This window comes from Chelon labrosus, assembly GCF_963514085.1.
Source record: "Chelon labrosus genome assembly, chromosome: 17".
In the NCBI taxonomy this organism is placed as follows: domain Eukaryota; kingdom Metazoa; phylum Chordata; class Actinopteri; order Mugiliformes; family Mugilidae; genus Chelon; species Chelon labrosus.
The window spans coordinates 16,676,210-16,699,250 of record NC_140350.1 but is presented as its reverse complement, the minus strand read 5'-3'; the positions used below and the strand labels follow the sequence as shown (position 1 = coordinate 16,699,250).

General features: G+C 41.5%; 1 protein-coding gene across 1 annotated transcript; it reads right to left on the bottom strand.

The window, feature by feature from the left end:
- Positions 1 to 4,158: 4,158 nt before the first annotated feature.
- st6gal1 (ST6 beta-galactosamide alpha-2,6-sialyltranferase 1) lies at positions 4,159 to 14,783 on the bottom strand. The gene is made up of 7 exons (XM_084565309.1): positions 14,401 to 14,783; positions 13,924 to 14,286; positions 13,243 to 13,507; positions 11,044 to 11,141; positions 9,808 to 9,909; positions 9,554 to 9,728; positions 4,159 to 8,870 (listed from the first exon to the last, which is right to left on the bottom strand). Exons 1-7 carry the CDS (start codon positions 14,590 to 14,592, stop codon positions 8,599 to 8,601), a joined length of 1,467 nt encoding a protein of 488 aa, XP_084421435.1. The 5' UTR covers positions 14,593 to 14,783; the 3' UTR covers positions 4,159 to 8,598.
- Positions 14,784 to 23,041: the final 8,258 nt, after the last annotated feature.

The window sequence follows — 23,041 nt, the reverse complement described above, 5'->3', positions numbered from 1 at the left end:
AAGGCCAGACACAGGTAACAGAAATCAGGCCCAGATTTACACACATCCACTGTCACAACCCAGACCTAATGTGTTGTAAGGAGGAAGTTGTTCATAACGGAGCATCTCAAGTCTTTGCACAGTTAGCAAACCGACAGATAGCTCATCACATCATAGAGTTTGTGGTTTACTGTCATACCAGAGAACTCCTCAAGCCTGAAACGTCCGAACCAGAGATGAATTCTCCAGTTTCCTGACATTCTCCTTCATCGGACAGTGGAAGAGGAAAATGAAAAGTCTTGCAGTAAACAGAAAAGAGAGATAATTAGATTGGGATTCTGGTTTCTTTTCTTATGGCAGTATTTTTATTTTTGAGCCGGACATCTCACCTCTAGCCGTAAACAGAGCTGGTTGCATCAGACTAAGATAAACCAACTGAGTTGAGAGGACCAGTTGTGAAACAGTTGCATCATGCATTATTTTATCTGAGTTTCTTTTGAACTGTGATCCTGAAGCAAGATGTTGAGGAAACAAACTGAACTGAACAAATATACACAGCAACGCACACAATAGACCTCGTATAAGAACACAGTAAGTTTATGATTATGAGAGTGATCCAATCTTTCTTAAATGTCTCAGGAATTAATTTGAAGTGATCACATCATTGTGTTCATGATCGATTAGACCAAAGATGTTTGATCCTCAGCCTTGAGAAAGGTTTTCAACACCTCCGTTGCCTCGGTGCTTGCTCTTCAAAAATAAAACTTAATGTAAGTAACATAACAGTAACATAAGTAATTCAGCAGAGCTAGTTAAGCCAGAAGGTATTAACACAGCTGACATAGATCAAGAGATTAAGAGCTGAAGTCCATCTTTAAAAAGCATCAAACATTTATTTATCTCAGTTAAATCACTAAGTGTGTCTCTTTATTTGACTTCTAACCGTGCTGGACGTTCTCCAGCCTTCAGTAACTGTCTCTGTACATAAACCAGACAACAACAACCTACCAGAACTACTCTGCCTGGTCCCCAGGTAAAGAAGCCAACAGTCCACGTTAGTCCAAGGTAACAAGGTCAGACTGGACACCCCCTTCAGGTCATGCATGAGTCTGCTCTGTGAACCGGCCGGGCTGTTGACCCGCATCCGACGAATCTGGATCAGAACCACTGCAAACACCTGAGAGGCGGTTGAATATTGTTTTACTGAGATGTTGTGCATGAGCTACAAAGCCCGGTCTGTCTGTGGACATTTAACTGTCTGAGCTTTGATGAAATATTAAAAAGATTTACTTTTTAATATGAGTTCTTATTGTTAAACATGCAACTCATCAGCACCATCAAGTGGGGAGTATAGTTTAGCCTTCCTCTGTGTTTGACGTGGAAGATGAAGCCAGAACTCACAAGTTGTCAGAGTTGTCCAGCAGCTCCAGCGTAGACTGAGTATATGTGTAGAGCTGACGGCCGTACGCTTCTCTGTCCACGATGAGCACCAGGATGCAGGTGACCAGAGGAAGACCTGGAGGACAACACGTTGTTTATTTATGAGCTTTCAACGTGTCAGCGCCCCCGTTAGTGTCTGACAAGGGATGTGCGAGGGCACATAGACGTTGCACACTTTGACGAGGGCAAAGTACATGTTAACGGCCTCCAGTCCCATCCAGGTGAACGACGACAGGAGGAAGTAGTGGAGCGTGGACGCCACGGCCACACAGAGGCCGTCCAGGCCCCTGGAGGACAGCCAGGAGTTGAGGAGAAACACTATGTTCAGCCCCAGCAGGGCCAGAGAGAGGTTGATGAGGATCTGAGAGGGATAGTCTCGACGAAGCTTTCTGATGATCGTGGAACGTCAGACACAGAGAAGATGACATTAAACTCTTTATTCTCAGAAAACAGCACCCGGAACAATCTGTGATTCTAAAACAGATGTCAGGGTTATCTCTTTTTTTCCCCAATATGTGTCAAAGTTTTCTAAATATTTCTCGACAGGCTGCATGTAAACACAGTCAGGGTGTTAAATAACAGCTCAGTGGTTGGAGTCTTTACTCAAAGGCCTTGTAAGAGAGAAGAGTGATGAGACTCCACAGCCCACGTAGGTGATGATGGTCAGGATCTGCCGGGTTAGCTGGGTCCACCTGAGTCCTGGAGACATCCTGGACACATAAAACACATAATCAGGAGGCTATGTGTATTTATTTTATCCAGTGTGCCACTAAAAGATAGAAACTAGCAGACCTGAATCTGTCCGACCCTACCCCCCCCCCCTTTCAGTGAAATAATCAGATTACTGGCTTGTGTATTTGTTTGTACATTAGAGACAAAATTAATGAGAAGATAGAACAAATGAAAGTAAATTGAAAGTAAATTAGAAATTCATTGACAGTAATAATGATAATTGTTCCTGCCTAAAAAGAACAATCAAGTATTAGAGTATGCGTTTCCAGACCATCAGAGGTTGTGCCTTGTGTGCCCTCTGGTGGTTAAATCTTAGCTGGACCACGTTCCTCCTTTGCTGCAGTATCACTCAGCCTCTGTGTCCACCTGGACAGGAGACACTGACGTTTAATATCTCCCACCTGATCCAGCATTTAAAGTCTTGACGGGTCAGGACCTACAGTTTTTATTGAAGTTCCAGTACGCACACAGTGAAATAGGGCTTTACATTAGAAACACTGCTGGCTTTGGATACATCAGACTTTGGCCCATTTTGAAACACATTCATATACACATTCTCCTTCACCCCTCATAAAAAATCCTTAATAGAGGCATATGCAGTTATTTTCAAGTTTAAGTGTTGGACAGAAAATGTCTCTAGATGCTGAATATTGGACCAGGACTAAGTCGGCAGCTTTCTAAAGCCAGACTCTGCTCATACATAGTCCTACACTGTTACACTCAAACATTCAGCTTTAACTGGAGGGGGCGGAAAAATGAAATGAAAAGAGTTTAACAGACCAGCAGTGACTTCAACTTGCTCCAGATCAGGGATAGTTTCCACCACTGGAGGGCAGTCCTCCACATCTGGAGCCATCCAGTGGGTACTGAGGCTCAGTTTGCTGTCAGACAGAAGGAGGAAAGTTTAAAAAAGAAAAACTGAAATGACCTAACTGTATGTCATGTGGCTATATCTTCTATTTTAAAGCCAAGCTAATCCATCAGCTGATCTCTTCTAACTGTAAAATAATGTTCTGGACCTGAGACCTAATGTGAGACTGTACACAGCTGAGAACCAGCGGCCGTTTAACGCCGAGCTCCTGATTAATGCTTTTACAGCACAGCCATCGGTTGATGTCAACACACAGAATGAGTCCAGGAATAAAAACCAGCGGATGTGATCAATACTCGCATAGACCCGAATTTATTGACGCATCAACCAGCTATAAAAACATTAACTCATTAGATTTATTCATCTGTAAATAAAAGAAACAACAGAAACCAACGTTGTGTTTCTGTGGACAGAGTTTAATGAAGTTTGCTGCAGATTTTAATTCATTTTCCTTCTAAATATCATTGAGTTGTCATCATAATGATCCTCCAGCTGTGACTGTGTCCTGTGTATGATCAAGACTCTGACTAACAGTCTGAGCTCTCACCAGTGTCGGGTGGCATAGAGGCTAGGGTCTTTTGGACACGTCTGAGTGGCGTTTCTTCCTCCTGAAGTGTTGGGCCACACAAACAGGCCCTTCAGGCTCTGGTAGGTTTCTGCACTACATCTAAAGTTAACTGAAGCAGCGAGACATTGACACAAGAAGAAGACAGAGATGGTTTTTAGTTTTCAAGTTTCTAGTTCATTTGCTGCACCCAGACCCCTCTCACATATGCGGCTCAGTCCTCGGTCACTAAGGACACAGATCCGTTGTTATAAGGCGTCAGCAGGAGGCTTCGGATCTGCTCCTCTGTCTCTTGTGTGTCTGACAGCAGCCTTAAGACCTGGACCTGGAAAACACACCTCTCTCTGCAGGAGGCAACCAACAGGTTAATTATGGTTTCACACAAAAAGAACAGACGGTGTATGGAAGTGTTTTAGTGATATTACTAAAACACTTTCATATGAGAGATTATTTTGGTTCATTTGTCGTTGATCTTAGTGTAATTGTGTAGAGTCACATGATCCATACCTTGAGTATACGAACACCTGAGAACAAATTAAAAAAATAGTCTTAAGGAGGAGAAACAACTTAAGACGGATATTTTCCAGGATTTAGATTTCAGTTCAATAAATTATTAATTCAGTCTTGTTTTTAGGGCTATGATTCTTTGAATAGTTTGTACCTTTGGTTAACTTACTACTAAACAATAATCGTACCTTCTGCCATTAAACTTTCGATCTTTTACAAGGTGATACAACTCCTTTTAAAAGTTAAGAATTAAACAGTGTAGACTTTGTAGACTTAAATTTAAATAATAATAATAATAAAAAAGGATATTTTTCTTATTATTCCTTTAATCATCTTCTGACCCCCTCAAATCTTATATTGTAGGAGCCTACAGAGGATCTTCAGGATAATACAGATCATATGTGTTTTTACATCGTGTCAACCAACAACATCATTTAAAAGACTTTAATTTGAACTCCTTAACTTAGGAAGAACTGCAGTTTCAGACATTTCACATTCAAAGGAAAACTCAAAACAGAAAAACACGGTGGAGCTGGCAATACATTGTACTACAAAATAAAACCATAAAGTTAACATAAAGTGTTTACAAAGGTTAGTGGTGTGCTCCTAGCCCAGTTGAAAACTGTTTTTAATAAATGATTGTTTGGAATTACACAGTATGTCTGTTAGCAAAAGAAATCAAAAAAATACATTTACCAGTTCGACAACAAACCCGTCCCCAGTGCATCTGTAAGCTAAACAATAAAATATCACAAGTCTTCACACAAACGCTTATTTTGGGACATGAGTGCAACTGCATAGGGAGAAAATGTCCTTGGAAACGCAATGACATCAAAATTCATGTGTTCACCTCTTGAATAAAAATAAAAAATAAAATAAGAATAAAGTCAGAGGATTCGAGAACCAATAACAGAGCCATTTTCTTTCTTGGACGCTTGGTTCAAGATTGTTAATTTTGACAACAAAGCACTAAATCTGACATCTTAATTCACAGTACATTTTTTTATATCACAGAAATGTGCAGTTTAGTTGAAATTTTTAAATAACACCATATAACATCCAAACTGCAGTGACTGCATTGTGGCTAATGACAGTTAGCTGGTGCATTGGTCTTTGCTACAGCTAATTTACGCATTATTTCTTTCATTTAAAGAAAAACAAAATACATGTATATTATTTCATGCTTCAAAATCTTAGTGATTGATGTACAGCAGGAAGAACCGCAGCTACAACTGATCATGGAGAAAAATAATCTGCTAAACGCTAACTAGCCCTGCAAGCAGAGTGGCTGTGAAATTCACTCAGTTTTAGAGGATTAAGCTACGTTTAAATCACATAAAGTAAAGCTGCCTATTTATTTGTAATTTTTTTTGTAATTTACATTCAGTGTGAGCTCAAGCGTTGCTTTGCATGGTTGATAATCTTGTGCAAGACTTTGGAACAGTTTATTTTATTTTTTTCCCGTCCTGATAGAAAGTGTGAAAAATCACAAAGACCCATGAAATCCATCCTCCAAGAAGCATCACACGGTAATTTAGGCTCACTGCCGTCTGTTTGCATGCTAATGTTTAACTGTGAAGTTCATCAAAAAGGATGAGCTGCGTTGGCTCCATGCTGCAGATACTTTATACTTTTAGCTTGTTCTCCTGCCGCTACACTATTTTGGAGAAAACCTTTAAAGATGTTACACATGCATCAGTATTAATAGAATAAAAGTACTAGTGCCCTTGAGAATGTTCTTTACTATGAGAAAAATAGCAGACATGTAGATGCTAGCAGACAAGAGATTTAGTTCCTGAAACTTGGAAGGTCAGAAAGGCAAACGAAGGAAGCCACATTAGCATCAGTATCATCCAAAACAACAGCGTTTAGCCCAATAAGCTAAGGGTCTCAAGAAAAATAGTCAGCGTTTTTTTAAATATTTGATTTGGAGACCGAGTATTTTCTAATATAAACCACACCATAACTGTGTAGTCACGGTTAGCACTAATACTGATAGCTGGTGTTTCTCAATAAAAGGCTCATGCTAGCTAGCTACCTCCATTTCAAACCATTGAAACTGTGCTTGTAAAATAGGTAATAAAAAAAATCTATCTAGCCATCTATAGATGACACCAAACGGACAAATTTGGCTAAAAAAGGATGCCGTAGCCTAAACTTGGGGATGCTAGTTGTGCTTTCTCATTATATCGAAATATTGAATTAGCTTTTCTTAGCATAAAGCTAATAAAGTTAGCCCAGTATATGACCCACAAAGCTCCATAAACAAGATACAGTATGGCATGTTAATTAGTGACCAGTAAAAGTGCTGGTAGGATTTTTCTCTATGTTTAGACAGAGCCAAGCTAGGCTAACAAGCAGCTAGCTTATCATGGCATTATAATTTTAATGCCATTGTGTTTCAATTAAAGAGCTAAGTGGCTGTTTGTCTAAGAGACCATACAAACATTTGTAGAAGTAAAACTCTGTTCTGCTTTACATACAGTAGTAATCACAGTATAGACCATCCTCGTCGGTATTTCTGCTATTATATACTCTACATAAGAATTATAAAAAGATTACTGGGAGTACGGGGTTGTCGGTACAAAATGTTTGACTCTTACGTTGTTGGGTTGGGTTAGAAGGCGGGCAGTATTTCCTTCAATAAACACATTAAGTGAAGTGCATATGCATGTGTAAGTCATGTATGTAATCGTGCTGAGGCAGTCATCGTGACAGGGAAGCTGTCTGATAATGGAGAAGGCCCAGGATGCAGTTAGCCTACCACAAAGAGTGGAAGCAATGGGAGATTGTTAGTTAAGCTGAAATCCCCAATATCTACCAGTCTTTGAGAACTGAAGAAGCTACTTGGATGAATTGTCTTCAAGAAACCAACAAGACTAGCTGTTCTTGGTTCAGCTTGATTTTTGGGATATTAGCTAGGAAGATAGGAAGGAATGCTGAATCAGTGTTCAAAAGCCAACAGTGCAGGACACACCAGAAAACAGCTGACTGTTGGCTTGTGTCTTAACTTTGATTCAGACTTTTAACTGAACAAAACCCTCCAATTTGCCTAGCTTAGCACAAAGAGTAGAAGTGACTGTTAGGCTAGCCTCCATGCATGTTAATTAAACAGCTGCTCTTGAACATTTATTCACAATTCAAGGCGATGGTTTGAATGGCTAGACAGACACCATCCCATTTGCTAGGAAGCTAGGAAGGAATGAAGAACTCAACTAGTACCAAGAAGAAGAAGAAAGAAGTGATTGATCTGCATCACGTGACCTGCCTTCCACAATCACCAACCTGAACCCAGAAGAGATGATTTAAGATGAGTTGGAGATCAGGGTGACGGAAAAGCAGCCAATGATTATGGCAGCATATATGAGAAATCCTTCAAGAAAGGCAATCCAACTCTGTGTTGAGTCACTTGTCTTCACATAATGTTCAATGGATGTTTAGGTCTTATTTCAGCAAATTTAGTATCTGGTCTTACAGAGATTTCTTTAGGAGTAATACCATGCCAAATATGGTGCTTGAAGACTGCTCACTTCAGTCATCGACATCCTTTCGGACTGAAGAAGCGTTTTTTGAGCCCATAAACTAGGGCTGTAAAAAAAAATTTAAAAACTAAAATCCATGCCATGTAAAATGAGTATGAAACAAAGCTCAAGAGAGTCTGATTGGTCCTCAGTATGATTGCATGTTAGAGGAAGCTGAATTGGCAGTGAGGAGTTGATCCATTCACTGATCTATCTAGAAAAGTAATCCTAATGTTTAAACGACTCCTTTTCTGGACCGGTGGACATCTTTGTCTTCAAAAGCCTCAAAGGGTAGCTGTCACCCAGACAAGAGCTTTTCAAAGCAAAAGAGTTCTTATTGTTATGGTATATGCACAATTCAAAGAAGGTGCATTCAGATCTTTGTGAGGACACTTCTGAAGTCCATTTGACCGGTTCAGTTTAAGACTTAAAAGGACAATTCTGGTTTTATTTCAGCTGCTGTTAGTTCCCATTAATGGATCTGAAGTGTCTGTATAGCTCGTGCTAGCTTTGAACACTCCACCTTTGATGTGGAGATTCAAGGAAACATGGAGTTGCTCGAAACCTGTGCAAAAAGGTCAGACTGAAAACTAAAAACTCAATGTAATTGTGTTTTACGTCATGAGTTTGAATCTCTGGAGCGAACATGGAAACTGCAAAATTAGCATGACCCATAATCAGCACATTAATGGGAATCATGCATACTGTTTTGGCAGTAATTTTAAGTTGGCATTGAACTTTGACTGGTACGTCCTTTAAGGTATGAAAGCTGTCAGTGGATTGTCCTCATAAGGATATGTATGTATTTACAGCAGGCACATCTATCAGCAAGGTGTACTCTGGTGTGTGTGCCTTGACAGAAAATATGTGTTAACGACATGTAAAATTTATAGTGAGTGATCTGTGTGTGTGTTTTTTTTTTCATGCGAGTCCTTTTTCATGCACGGTTCGACTTTGCTTTGCTGCATTTGTCGCTTGTGCACTCAGTGTTTGGGTACACCTCCAGCAGTCTGAGTGCAGTTCAGCATGCTGAACCCGGGCAGCGTGACTCGTCCATGGTTGTAGATGTCGCGGTCGGAGCCCTGGTTCATCCGTTTGACCAGGTTCTTCTCGTATAGCAGAGGGTGGTAGGCGCCTAACGTGCAGGCTGCGTCGTAGAAACGCTGGTAGTAGTGGCAGAGCTCTGTCTTCCTCCGCGACGGCAGGAACTCGTAGACGTGCACCACCTTGCACAGCGACATCATGAGGACAGTGCCTGGGCAGCAAAGCAGGACACGGTTCAACATGGTTAATTTTTTCTTTGTATATAATAGTCAATCTCTTGTCTAACATATATAGTTTCTGCACTGGAGGTTCCAGATCTGTAATTAAAGCACAACCCATCACCATTTCCCAAAGGTTTCCGGGAGGGGCACACTGAGTTAAGATGGTTCCTGGTGCTACTGTCAGTAAAATGGATTTACTTCCATCAGAAGCTAGGAGCAGCAACTTTTAGCTCGGCGGCTAGAAAGCTAAGAGGTGCTTCTATTAGTTGGGAGGCTTGGAAGCTAGAAAGCTAGGAGAAGCTACCATTACCTGGTAAGCTAGGGAGCTAGGAAGAGCTACTATTATCTGGGAGGCTAGCTATGAGGAGCTACTATTAGCTGAGAGGTCAGGAAGTTAGGAGGAGCTGCCATTAGCTGAAAGTGTAGGAAGATAGGAAGAGCTACTATTAGCTGGGAGGATAGGAAGTGCTACTTTTGGGAAGCTAGGAGGTGGACTGTACTGTTACTACAGAGAGGCTAGGATGTTAGGAGGGGCTACTACTAGATGGGAAACTAGGGAGAGCTACTATTATCTGGACAGCTAGGAAGCTGGGAGGAGCTGCTTTTGGCTGGGAAGTTAGGAAGAACTACTATTAGCTGGGAGGCTAGGAAGTGGCCAGAGGGCTTCACCTACCGAGCAGGCCAGAGGAAGGTGGGTTCTTCTGGATGGGCTCGGCCATGTTGTCTTGTATCCGCTGCCAGACCTGCCACTCGAAGCGAGGATGCAGGATGTAGAACGGCTGCTGAGGGTGAAGCCTCCTGTATCTCTGGTATTGGGTGAAGATGGGGTAATCTGTCCTGTTGTACCACTGCAGGAGGAAGACACATAGTCTTTAGTTTTACTGACGATTAAATGTTTCCTCAGCAGGAACGGTGTGTGAACGTCACCTGTGTGAGATCAGCGGAGAAGGGGGCGGGGTCCCAGGCCACCAGAACCCCTGAGCTGTACAGCGAACTGGACAGGAAGCGATGGTCATCTGATGCCATCACCTGAAAAAAAAGGTAAAGATTATTATTTTTATTATTATTATTAATAACCAGCAGGTGGAGACAAAAATCAATATTAGTCATATAATAATTGACTTTCTCTGTTTTATTTTAGTGTAAATTCTGAATTAGGTGGACAGAACAAGATATAACTTTAGTCTCTGAGTTCAAATTTAAAAATTTCAGACAAGAATGATTTGTTCATTTATAAGCATCCACAGATTAATTAATGATTAGATTAAGAATTTTCAAAGTTTAAAGTTTTCAAAACAGGGCTTGAAAATCTTCATGTTTGCAGAATCATAAAGGATAAAGCGCTGTATATGTGGAGTGGAGATGGTTCAAGCTAAATAAGTATTCGTTCAATTTCTCACAGCAACGTGTTCTCACAGAAACGCCCACAAACATGCTCATCTCTTCTGCTGCCAGTAAAACCCCCACAGTCCGCCTTCAAAAACAGCTCAGAGATCGAGATCCTCAAAATATATTAGAGACATAAAATATTAGAGTCCTGTATTCATGCAAAAACAAGCTGTATATATTTGATATAAATTCAGATTGTTGCCTAACCGAACTGTTCGCTTTTAGACTGAATCTCTATTTAAATGACGCAGTAGAAGCCACATCACAACATCTGACTACAACCTGCACCTAGACTGACAAAAGAAGTAATTAGCCGAACTTCTTCACGTTAAGTGGTTATGCTAAGCTAGGCTACCTCTTCATGCTAAGCTAATCGAGAGCGTAGCTCCACTCATTTTCTTCTTCCTACATGTGCTGTTATAAATACATTAAACTCATCAAATAGACAAACGAAACACAAATAATTCCAAAACGAAAGCACCGACAAATAACTGAAAAACAGAAAAACAATTATAGTAAAAAAACAAAACATTTAGGAATAGAAATATTACGATAACTTATCATGTTTAACAGCTGATGGTAGTGTGTACATACTTCCTACACTCTATTTTTGAATTGGGCTCAAAGTTGACAATAAACAAGCTGATGTGCAATTTCTAAATCTCTCTAACTGGACTCGAGACCTGTGGAGAGCTTCTATGATCCCTTTTATTTATCAGTACATCTTTTTGTGTAGTTTTCTTTATGTAAACGCAACAGAGTTTCTGAGTTTACCTGCGAGTTGATGAGCCGAACACTGGTTTTAGACCCAACGTCTTTCTCGTAGCCGGCCGTGGGTGCAGCATTGAAGCGCAGCACGGCGTCATGAGAGTCTGTAGTGTAATAAAAAGAAAAGGAAATACAAATAAACCAAGTCAAACTTCCTGACTCTTCTATTTCTTTAAATAACTTGTTCTTGAGAACAGGAACTTGAATTAAAGAGGGAGTCTCAGGAGATGTTCTATGCACTTGGTTAATTGTTATAAATAAAACCATTTCTGAATCATCTCTTGTGCATCGCCCAGTACATTGAACTGTTCTTTTTGGCTTTATCCTACATAAACCTGAGACTAACAATTACGAACTAAAGCAGATCATGGAGCAGATAAAGACGTTATTTTGAATTTTTACTCCTTCCTGCTGTATTTATGAAAGTAAAACAGTAGAATTGATTTTCTGTCCAGTTCTGTGCCTCAGGGTGGGCAGTCATGCGTGTTGGTGTTCTGTAGGGTCTGACCTATATGTGGTGGCTTCAGTCAATGCCACATCAGTTTGGCTTGACTGATGTCCAAGTATCATGTTACTGCTTCGGATTTGTTCAGAAAAAAGGGAAAGTGGATTTAGTAGAAGTTTCTTGGAGACATTTCATCCAAGTCTTCAGCTCTAAGAGACTGGTACAGAGTTGGGGTTTAAATAGAAACATCTGTTGGTGGTCTGTCAATGACCACATACTCCTGGAATTGGAGGAATCTGTTACCATCCGGTGTTATTTCTCCAGTGAATGATACTCTTAACGATGCATTAATGTCCAGAGACTCAAGTCTAAAGACGTGAACGGGGGGGGGCAGAGGGGTCTTTGTGCGGACAGATGTTCAGACTGGGTTGCAGTCCGGGTTTGTCCATTTTGACACATATGTCTTTCTTTTACTCCTCCTTACTTTGTTATAGGGATGTCCTGATAGTATCGGGGCAGATCCTGACATTTTCAAAATGATCAGATCAGGATTCAACCAAACCCCATGTCTTGTAGTTTTTTATTTTAGGTCTGCCGTAAACCAAAAACACGTCCTTGTAGCATCAAAACTTTGTCTCATTCTCTGCTTTAATGGCTAACGTCAAAGCTGCCAAAAATCCCAGAAGAAGAAGAGAACTAAACAGAATCCATGGAGTCCACTCAGGCAAAGGCTGCACCCAAACAACAACAACAAACACTGAACACTGCGTTTAAAAGAAGAGAAAAGTTTCCTGGAGACAGCGTCAAAGAGACATTATTCCAGAGAGTGTTAGGGAGTTTATGGCAGCGTTGGATGACCAGAACATTTCTGGAGAGGACACAGGGTACGAGCTACCCTCTCCACACTAGATTAACTTTGACAGAAATGGTTATTGGACTGAATCCAGCTGCACGGTGCACACAGGAATACAAGGAAGAGAAGAAAAAGCAAGGGAAGGACATTTAATTTGATTTTTAAAATTGAGTTGGGACTCAGATTGGCAAATATGGGGATTGGGATTGGATCAGGAGGCAAAAAAACTTGATCGGGACATTTCTACCTGGAACAACAGCAAAGGACTTTGTGAAGACACTGGTGGACACAGAAAATAATTACCTGAAAGATGCAGATCAGCAAGAAAGAAGCTCCAAACACAACGTTAAAAAGCTAGACTGGGGTTCAACGTGGGGAAAAACATCTTTTCTTTTTAGAAAAATGTCTTCTGGTCTTGGGAACGCCATCCCAGCTGTTAAGCACAGGGGTGGCAGCATCATGTTGTTGAATTAAAGGAAGATCTTAAGGATTTATTAAAGCAACACCTCAAGACGTCAACCAGGAAGTTAAAGCTTGGTTGCAAATGGGTCTTCCAAATGGACAATGACCCAAAATATATCAAGTATAACAACAAAGTCGAGGTATTGGAGTTGTCTTCACGAAGCCCCGACTCAAATCCTGTAGTAAATTTGTGAAACCTTCCTGCAACTCATTGAAGGAAGCTCATGGAATTTAACCTGGAAACATTTCACCTAAGGCAATGCTATCAAATACTAACAGAGTGCCAAACCTCTGACGGAAATAAATCTCTCTCTGCTTTTATTCTGACAATCTTGAAATGAAGCAGTGATCCTCACTGACCTCAGACACTAGTTTAAATGTATTTGATACTGAACACCTTCTTCTTTTTCTCCTTGGGGTAAATTACAGGGACTTTTTATCTCACCTATTTCTTTTCCCAGTCCAGAGTTGCGAAGTGATCCAGCCGACGACACCACAGCACAGCTCTTGTATGGCCCAAGGTCAGAGGTCAGCGGGTTTGGTGGTAGCTGAGCGGCCCATGGCAGCAAAGAGAAGGGCTGGAGATCTGAGGTCAGAGTTGTGACCTGGACTGTATCCTTAAGTTGGCAGAGAAGCTCGGGACCGCTCAGCTTTGGCCTGCTGGGGTTGCCGCCATGGCCAGGCAGTTCGACTCCATATTTATTCATCGCCTGACAAGAAAAAGACACATCCAAGACTGGATTTATGCAAGACTAGTTGGGTTTTTTGGAAGACGTTCCAAGTTTGAATCTGGAGTCACTGGCCATTAATGGGCTGTTAGAGTACCAGTTATTGGGGGACATGACAGGATCATAACAAATTCCTCCAATATCTTATTCCGTTACAGACTCTACTCATGTGAGTTCCAGGTGGGCAACACCCACAGATGTTTCTTATAAAACATCTTTTGGAACTTGGGATTAAAAAGGTCTTCAAGAAAACTCCAGTTGTTTCAGCTTTGCACTCGGGGATCTAAAAATGGAATGCCACCATTTTTTTTGTAAGACACATATCAAAACTACATCCACACGCAGCAGAAAATGGTTCAATTTTATTGCAGAAGTCTGAACCTCAAAATAACTCTCACCTGGTAGTTCTGCACCACCTTCTTCAGCCTGTTTCCCAGCATGTTGCTGGACATCTCGTCATTCCACACCTCTCCCAAGAGCCCATGAGGTCCAAAGAACTCTGCGTCCCCCCCTCTGCCGCTCAGCTCCCCTTTCCGGCGTCCTCCAAACAGGGTCTCCAGTGCCCGCGTCAAGGGGCGCGGCAGCAGGCGGGAGAAAAACCCGGAAGTTTCCCGTTCCCTCGTCTTCCGCTTTGGTGGCGAGTCCTCATGGGTGTGGTTCGGAGAGGAGAGGACAGGAATGGGGCGGTGAGGGTCACCTGGAACAACACCTGGGAGTTTCTGGGGGTCGATGTACATGGGTTTGGCGCCACCTCGCAGCACCTGCAGAAGACACATGGACGACTATTATGTCTTTTCAACTACAGGAACTTACCAAAACAAAACTGAGCTTTTTTTTTTTATAAGTTTGCATTGCACGTTTAACAGGGCACATACCTTGATGACAGAGTGTGCACGAGGTTGAGCCCGGGTCCGTGCTCGGATGCCAAATATTGCGTCAGTGACCGGCACGCTGTTCTCAGCACAGAAGGCGTAGAGCAGCGCCATGGAGATGCAGAAGAGGGCCATGCAGACGACTCCGCGGCGAGCCCGACGTCTCAGACGCCACAGCAGACTGACTCTGTCCATCGCGGCCCCTGGGATCTAAAGACAAAACTCAAATTTGGTCACACAGAATTTAAGACAAAGACCAATTTTAATGCTTGCTGGTTTCACAGTTTCAAGTAACTCGTACATTTTTATATTACAGCTAATTAGTATGTGAAGGTTCTCAGTCATCCAGGACGTGGTATATCCAAAAAAGGTTTAAAAAAAGGCAACTGGACTTGTAGAGTTTTTTGAGAAGACGTTTTACCACTTATCCGAGTAGCTTCTTCAGTTCAAGGGGACTTGTGGAAAGTTTGAGGTTTAAATAGAAAACTAGCTGCACCGGTTTCTGGTTGTTTACACAACAAGCAAGTTTGAGTAGGAGTTTCCTATTTAAACCCTTAAGTCAACTCAACTCTGTGCAACCTCAACTCTGCAAGTCCAGTTGCCTTTTTTTAAACCTTTTTTGGATGTACCACTAATTAGATAGTAAGGCTATTTTACCTGCCGTCCATTTTTTTCCTCATTTATAACTCAGCCCCGTTTCAATTTTATTTATTTGTATAGCGTCAATAACGATACAAATTATCTCAAGACATTTTACAACATCTGGTCTGAAACCCGGCCTGAAACCCCCAGAGCAAGCCTGAAGGCAATGGTGGCAAGGAAAAACTCCCTTTTAACAGGAAGAAACCTTGCGCAGAACCCAGCTCATATGATCAAGCCACTTTCTTGTTCGAGAAACAAAACCTTTAAAGCACGACAATGGTTATCTAAACCCCAGGTTAAAGTTTCAACAGTATAGACAAAGCTAATTGTGTAGTATTGGGTTATAAAGGAGGGAGGATCTTAATGGGAACACCGGCACAATGGTTTCTCATGAGTCGTGGTGGATGCTTTTGACAAATAAATCAGGACTGTTATCATACAGCGCCTGATATCACTTGTTGGAAGCTCTGATCTGCATTGTGAGTTTTTTGGGTCAGCGGGATCTTTTTTCCTCTCGAACCCCAACGAGACAGGAAAGGAAACACTCAAGCTCTTCTTCCTCAGAGTTTAGGGAATTCAACCAGCTCTGATTATACTCATCAAATAGCAACAAACAAACCAGAAGACTTGGTAGATTAAAAAGAAGTAAAACAGATGGATAAAGTTCAAATACTACACGAAAATACTGGGAATAATAGAAGGAAAGGAAAATGTGCTTTCAAGCCTTAAAATAATCCCTCCCCCCTTATCCTCGAAAGACCTGGACTCAATCCAGATTGCCATGGCAGCTTCAGATCCATCTATAACAATTCCCTTTTGGTCCAAAACAGTGGAACTCATTATTGCAGCTGAAAAGCCTGAGACTTTCAAGCCTTGATCTGGGAGTTTCCACAAATACTCCATGACGTCAGTGCAGCTGAAAAATCACCATCTGGAAAACACGACTTTACAGATGACAATTTGGAGATATCCACAGGGTTTGGTGCTGGGACACCTTCTCTTCTTCCTCATACTGTAAATCTAGCTGAAGATTTATATTTACAGTATGTACTAACACAAAAACCACCGCAGGCGCTAATGGAGATGCTAATGGCGAGCATATGAATGCTTTTATTTTTTGCACATATATTGACCTGTAAACTTACTAAATATTGAGATGCATTTAAAAGGGCAACTTCCTTTCTATTTGCGCTTTTAATATTAATATTTTTCCAGACATAAGAGCTGGATCATTCTGATACAGTAAGAACAGTGAATCTAAAGGAGAATTAAGGCACGGGTGGATGCCATCACTGCCCTGGGTGACAAGTGAAATCGGGGGTAGGAGCTGGAATTAGGAGGAGGAGGAGGAGGATATCTCTTTAAATGAAGCAGCGGCAGCCAAAAACATGTAGAAAACAATTAAAGCACAACATCTTAAATCACCTGTACCAAGACTGGTTAAATGCTTCTTCACAGTATGTTGCCACGTGGTCAGAATGTCCTTACACGACATGGTTTGATTCGGTTCTTCAGACCATTTTGAATACTGACAACACATAATAATTACTGAAAACGCAAACACAACCACCTCCACCATCTGTAGAGTTTGATATAAAGAGTTTTTTTAAGACCAAAAACAGAAGTTAAACCAGAAGTCAGCAGGCAGACATATTTATTTTACGTGCAACTAAGCTACTGTGACCAAGCAATTTCCCTTGTGGATGAATAAAGTTTATCAAAGTCTAAGTCTATTTGAAACCTCATAATCATCTGACGAGAAACAAGCTACGAGGTAGAAAAGACACTTCAGTTGCAGTTGATGTACGCACTGAGGCAATCTAGGATTCATGACCCTGGAATATGAATGAAACATAGAAAATGCAAAGTGCATTGATTCAGCTGACAAAGTTTTGGCCTCTCGTCTGATGGACTGCATTATCTCTCGGGCCTGGCACTAGGAGCAGTTTCTCTGGTTACTCTGTTGGTTCTTGGCGGATATGTAAAAGTCTTTTTCACTCACTCTCTGTCTTGCTTTGGAAAGCCTCTACGATGGGCTTCTTTCTCCCTGACAACCAGGGTTCCCAGGAACAGTAACAGCCCTCGAACATTTAAAAGTGGAGACTCTCAGGGGAGGTGGGGGGGAGGGGCACAGGGAAGACCCAGAACAAACTGTGTCGATTATAAATCCCATCTGGCCTGGAAACACCTTCATTTCCCCAAAGAGGAGCTAAAGAAAGGGGCTTGTGGGCTACTTTCCTTTCTCTGCTACTACCACAATCTCGACCTGGATAATCATCTAAAAATGGTCGAAGAGACCGATTAAAAACATCTGGAAGTTGAAAGTGTCTTTATTGGAGAAGGACATAAGTGATGGATGACCAAAAGCAAGAAGGCAAATCTCAAATGGAATATAAAGATGGCCATGGCAATATGTCAGTGACAGTCTCAGTCATCCAGGTCATGGTCAGAAAATAGATGGTTTGATAGAAGGAGTAATCATCTACTCATTCACACCTTGAGACTGGAGTCGTTAATGTGTGGTTACAGTTAATGTCTGGTTGTTTACAGACTCTCGTCTTGCAAGTTTTTAAGTGAACACCACCCACAGATGTTCCAATTTAAACCCCAACCACCCACCAGTTTCTTAGAACTGAAGACTTGAATGAAGCATCTTCAAGAAACCCAACAAGTCCTGGTGTCAGTTTTTGTTTGTTTTTTTTTGGATAAAGATGCTCGGCACATGACTCCTTCCTCCCACTGTACCAAACTGAAGCAGTAACATGCTGTACTTGAACGTCAGTCAACCAAAACTGATGTGGCATTGACTGAATCCACCACATATAGGTCAGATCCTACAGAACAGGAACACACATGACTGCCCACCCTGAGGCACAGAACTGGACAGAAAATCAATTCTACTGTTTTACTCTAATGCAAACAGCAGCAAGCGGTAAAGTGAGGGAGAAATAATCGACATATTGAAATTTTAAATGAAAGGGCACACAAAATCTACGGCTACAGCCAACCACCAGTTGGTACTAGTCAGTATTTATCATTCAAGAGAGGGGGAGTTGCTGGGAGGCTAGAAAGAGCTACTATTGGCTTTAAGACAAGGAAGCTATGAAGAGCTACTACTGGCTGGGATGCTAGAAAGCTAGGAGTAGCTACTATTAGCTGGCAAGCTAGGAAGCTATGAGGGGTTACAATTAGCTGGCAGATTTGTAAGCTATGAGGAGCTACTATTAGCTGGGAGGCTATGAATCTATGAGGAGCTACTATTAGCTGGGAGACTTCTAAGCTAGGAGGAGCTACTCTTGGTTGGGAGGCTTGTAAGCTATGTGGAGCTACAGTTAGCTGGGAGACTTGTAATCTATGAGGAGCTACTATTGCAGAGAGGCTAGGAAGCTAGGAAGAGCTACTATTAGTTGGGAAGCTAGAAAGCTAGGAAAGAGCTACTATTAGCTGGGAAGCTAGAAAGCTAGGAGTAGCTACTACTATAAGCTAGCAGGCTATGAAGCTACGAGGAGCTGCAGTTAGCCAGGAGATTTGTAAGCTATGAGGAGCTACTATTAGCTGGGAATCTGCGAATCTATGAGGAGCTACTATTAGCTAGGAGGCTAGGAAGCTATGAGGCGCTACTTTTAGCTAAAGGCTAGGAAGCTACGAGGAGCTACTATTAGCTGGAGGCTAGGAAGCTACGAGGAGCTACTATTAGCTGGAGGCTAGGAAGCTTTGAGGAGCTACTATTAGCTAGAGGCTAGGAAGCTATGAGGAGCTACTGTTAGCTAGGAGTAGGTCAGAAACATGATGCTGTTACCACCATGTTCCCCCATGGAAGTTTTCAGCCAAGGGAAAAACTGGGAGTGTTTTGTTTTTATTCCAGGCATAATAAACAAATGTTGTGTTGATGGTTCTTTTTCTGTTTACTACTACAGATTGATTTGTTCTGCTACCGTTGGACTGCCGTGACATTTTAACACAGGCGTCCTCTCAGCTTTCCTTTATTTTGCAGCATTTCTGTGAGCGTGTGAGTGACAGTCATCCAGCGTGATTCACACTGCTTTCCACTGTGATGAATGAATCCGCAGCTGTTACTACTGCTGACTCATCTGGAGGATTTTCACTCACAACAACATTTTCCTATTACTCCCGGGAGAATATTTCATATCAAACCCTGCCAATGTCCGATGGGGGTGAAGCAGCATGACGTTACCTTGTAGCCCATGGTGTATTATTGCTGCACGCTGCGTTGCTGCTGTTGTTGCTTAGAAACGGGCTGCTGTCCTCAGGTTTCCCCTCATCGCCTCTGTGGACGGAGATAAATATAAATGTACTGTACATCTAAGCAGCTTAACAGTCATTAAAGCAGATGTACAGCCGTAACATTATGACCACAGACAGACTGATTTATCGTGGCAGCAAGTGAACATTTTGTCCTCAAAGTGGATGTTAGAAGCAGGAAAAAGAGACAGGTGAAAGGATGTGAGCGACTTTGACGAGGACCAAGGACAGAGCATCTTCAAAACTAGTGGTCATCATCGGTTGGAGGACGTAGGTACTAGTACCGTTCACAAGAGTCCAAACGAGACTTGCTGAACATAGGCAGGGGAGTATTGTTGATGCACTGTTTCTAGGTTTAAGGAGGCTTATGGCTGTCACAAGGCAGTCATCTTGGGGTTGTTTAGCTTGCTTGTACTGATGGTGCAACCTTGTCCAGAACTGCAGCTCTGGTGGGGTGTCCAGGGAAGGAAAATAACAGGAGACAGGGTCATAGACGCCCAAGGGTCACCGAGTCTGACCCGTGTGGTTCTGATCCAACAGACGTGCTACTGGAGCTCAGACTGATGAAGAAATTGATGCTGGTTCTGATAGAAAGAAGTCAGAACACTCAGCGGATCACAGTTGGTTTAGTTTGGGGCTGTGTAGCTGCAGACCAGTCAGGGTGTCCATGCAGACCTCTGACGAAAGCTCCTGCTGTGGACGCATAAGAACTGGTGGATTCATGTGGATGTTATTTTGACTCGTACCTCCTACCCAAGCATTGCTGCAGACCATGTCTACCCTTTCATGGAAACAGTATTCCCTTAAAATGGTTCATAAATGGTTTGAGGAACAGCAACAACGAGTTCAATTTGACATTCTGCACAAACAAGACTGATCCATGGAGGCATCCACCTCTCAACCTGCGGGACTTATCTGGTGCTAACATCTTGCTGCCAGATACCACAGCTCCACACCTTTAAAGGTCTAAACATGATCTGAACATGGCCAACGAAACGTAACCCACTGGAACACTGCACTTCCTGTTCATGATGAACATGATCAACCATTCGCATTTTTAACAACAACTTGAGGGAATCCTAATCTCCAGCTGCTTCCTATTTATTGGATAAAAGCAATTTTCTTCTAATCAGAAAAGTAAATATTTTTTTTCTCCTGACTTTGACTGACTGTAGTGTAAGTAGATAGAGTTGTGCAGCAGTAGTTACAGTTACAGTATATGTAGCACAGTGGGAGCAGGAGAAACTGTATTTCACATCTCTGGATGTTTTTACTGATATATTGTGTAAATGACAATGAACACGACTGGACTCTTGAATCTTTTCTATATACCAACACATCGAACCACTTCCTCTCTTTGGTTTGTAAATACACATCTGCAGAGGTGTCGCTAGGTTTAAAGGGCATGCACAGGATGTGAGGAAACGAGCGCGCGAGCACAAAAGTTCACAAACAGCTAGCAAAGATTGAGAAATGATTTATTAGTTACTAGTAGTTATTTATTAGTATTTATTACCAGTCTGTTTTTTTTAATACAGTACAACAATAAACAAAGGGTTGGAGTGTGTAAGCCAGGTTTTTATTTGTCAAACATGGAGCATTTCATTAATTACATGGGACTTTGTGCTGTTAGCTGGGGGCTGGAGCTAACTAATTGTTACTACCAGTAGTGATGAACACTAACTTTCCTGAAAAACTTTCTTATATCCATTTGCGCATCCATCCATTCGTGTTCTTCTCCTAACGGTGTTCTGTTGAAGCCCCCCTAAAAGAGGCCTAACGACGCCACTGCACATCTGGCTTTTTCTTAGAAACAAAAAGTCTCTGCAGGTGAGCTTTCTGATCTGTGTTGGACTTTATTTGGATGAGATGCAGCTGAAAAGCCCTGACATGTCCTCCTTTCACACAATTTTTTTAGAGAATTTAAGATAAAATTGAAGAAAAAAATGACAATTATTTAAGAATTGTTCACTTTATACACCCATAATTAAGAATTGCACTGCACAGTATCTATATGGAACATGTGATTAATAATTAATTACAGCAATTAATTAATGCAATAACTCAAGAAATATATTGTATTATAATTTTTATACATAATAAGCAACTAGATAGATTGATCGATCGATAGATAGAGAGATAGATTTTATTTGCTGACCTGTGCTATGTGATGCTCCTCTGCCTCTGATTTATCGACCCTACGCCACCGAGCAAGTTGTTGTTCCGGGCGCCATGTTCCCGGTGAGTCCCGTACGTAGCGGTCCCGTCGTGCGTCCGTCCGGTCCGAGGCCAGATTCGGTGTCCGGTGGCATTTGGAGAAGCAGGACCGCGAGCAGCGAGTCCTCCTCTCTGCCCTTTCTCTCGCTCGCTCGCTCTCTGTAACCGTGTGAGGTTACCGTGCAGGATGCTGCAGCATTTAGCACCAAGCTAGCGACAACAACATCCCGTTTCCGGTCAGGTTTTCAAAATAAGATATCGCTGTAAAACGGCACCATACATGTATAATTATAACAATAAAGTAAGGAACAATACATTGTGATAGAATAAATACAACAATTTTTTTTTAATTGTATTACTTGTAGTAAATCAAAATATACTGAATTGTTTTATGCTTTCCTTCAATGCCAAAACATTAGGTACACTAGACCCCCTGTGGAAGTATTGTTGGTTATTGTTGATTATCAGCTTGTTGACGACATTTCTCTGTCTTTGTGACATAAAAATGAACTTATAATATATTTTTGTAGATATTCTCTGACTTTAAGAAGCTCACCTTGGAGGTTTTACTAGTTTTTGACACAACATATATGTTTTCATACTTGTTTATGTGTGTTTTCATAGATCGTTGTCCCCAAGTACTTCAAAGCTGCTACCATAATCCCATTCCCAGAGACCCCTCACCCATCCAGCTACAATGACTGTCGGCCCATAGCCCATAGAGAGAGTATGCCGTGAACATATAGGGAAATTGACAATAAAAAATCTTGAAACTTGAATATGTTTTCAGTCTAGAGCATACTTTAATACTCTAGATTTGGTGTTCAATTCACACACAAACAAATGTATAAATAATGATTATTTTACTTCTCGTTTGTGTGCACTGAGTGGTCATCTATCACTTCTTCAAACAATGGGCACATATACAGTAAATGATGGACACCTATAGGATTTCTAACAATTACTTTGAAGCTCTAAGTGGGCCCACTTAATCCTAAAAAACGCACAGCCGTGGATGAAGTTCAGTGATACAGTTCTATTTTAAGTTAGGCTAAATGGTAATCGAGCAGTTTTTGGCACATTTGCATTGGCTTTGTTTTTTTGGACATCTGCCACTCGGTCTTGGAAACATTCCTCTTAATCCAGCAGACTAATGTCAAACGTTTCACAAACGCCATACATACGTAACTTTATTTTGAAGGGATGAAACAATCAGTCGGGCATCCGGCTCTCTCGTGCTTAATTCTGATTAACTTGTCAGTTCTCTCTGCAGCAATCCAGACACGCAATCTCTGCAGAAGATGAAGATGAGAAACAGCGAGACAGAAGCCTCAGTCTGTCCTTCACTGTTAATTCTATTCTGATAGTTAAATATTAAGGAATAACATAAAACAAAGGTACGTTGCATAGACATTTAGAAGGTATATGACACACAGATAAAGATATATTTAAAATACGTCATACAATAAAATATTACATTCCTGAAAATTGATATGTCACGATATTTAAGATTCAAACATCA

What these genes read in the sequence shown, in the direction of transcription:
- st6gal1 (XM_084565309.1), bottom strand. Translation starts at nt 14,592, where the DNA reads ATGGACAGAGTCAGTCTGCTGTGGCGTCTGAGACGTCGGGCTCGCCGC. An exon ending in AGGTGGTGCAGAACTACCAG is followed by an intron (nt 13,508 to 13,923) that starts GTGAGAGTTATT and finishes TTTTCTTGTCAG; the next exon opens with GCGATGAATAAATATGGAGT. An exon ending in TTCGGCTCATCAACTCGCAG is followed by an intron (nt 9,910 to 11,043) that starts GTAAACTCAGAA and finishes CTTTTTTTTCAG; the next exon opens with GTGATGGCATCAGATGACCA.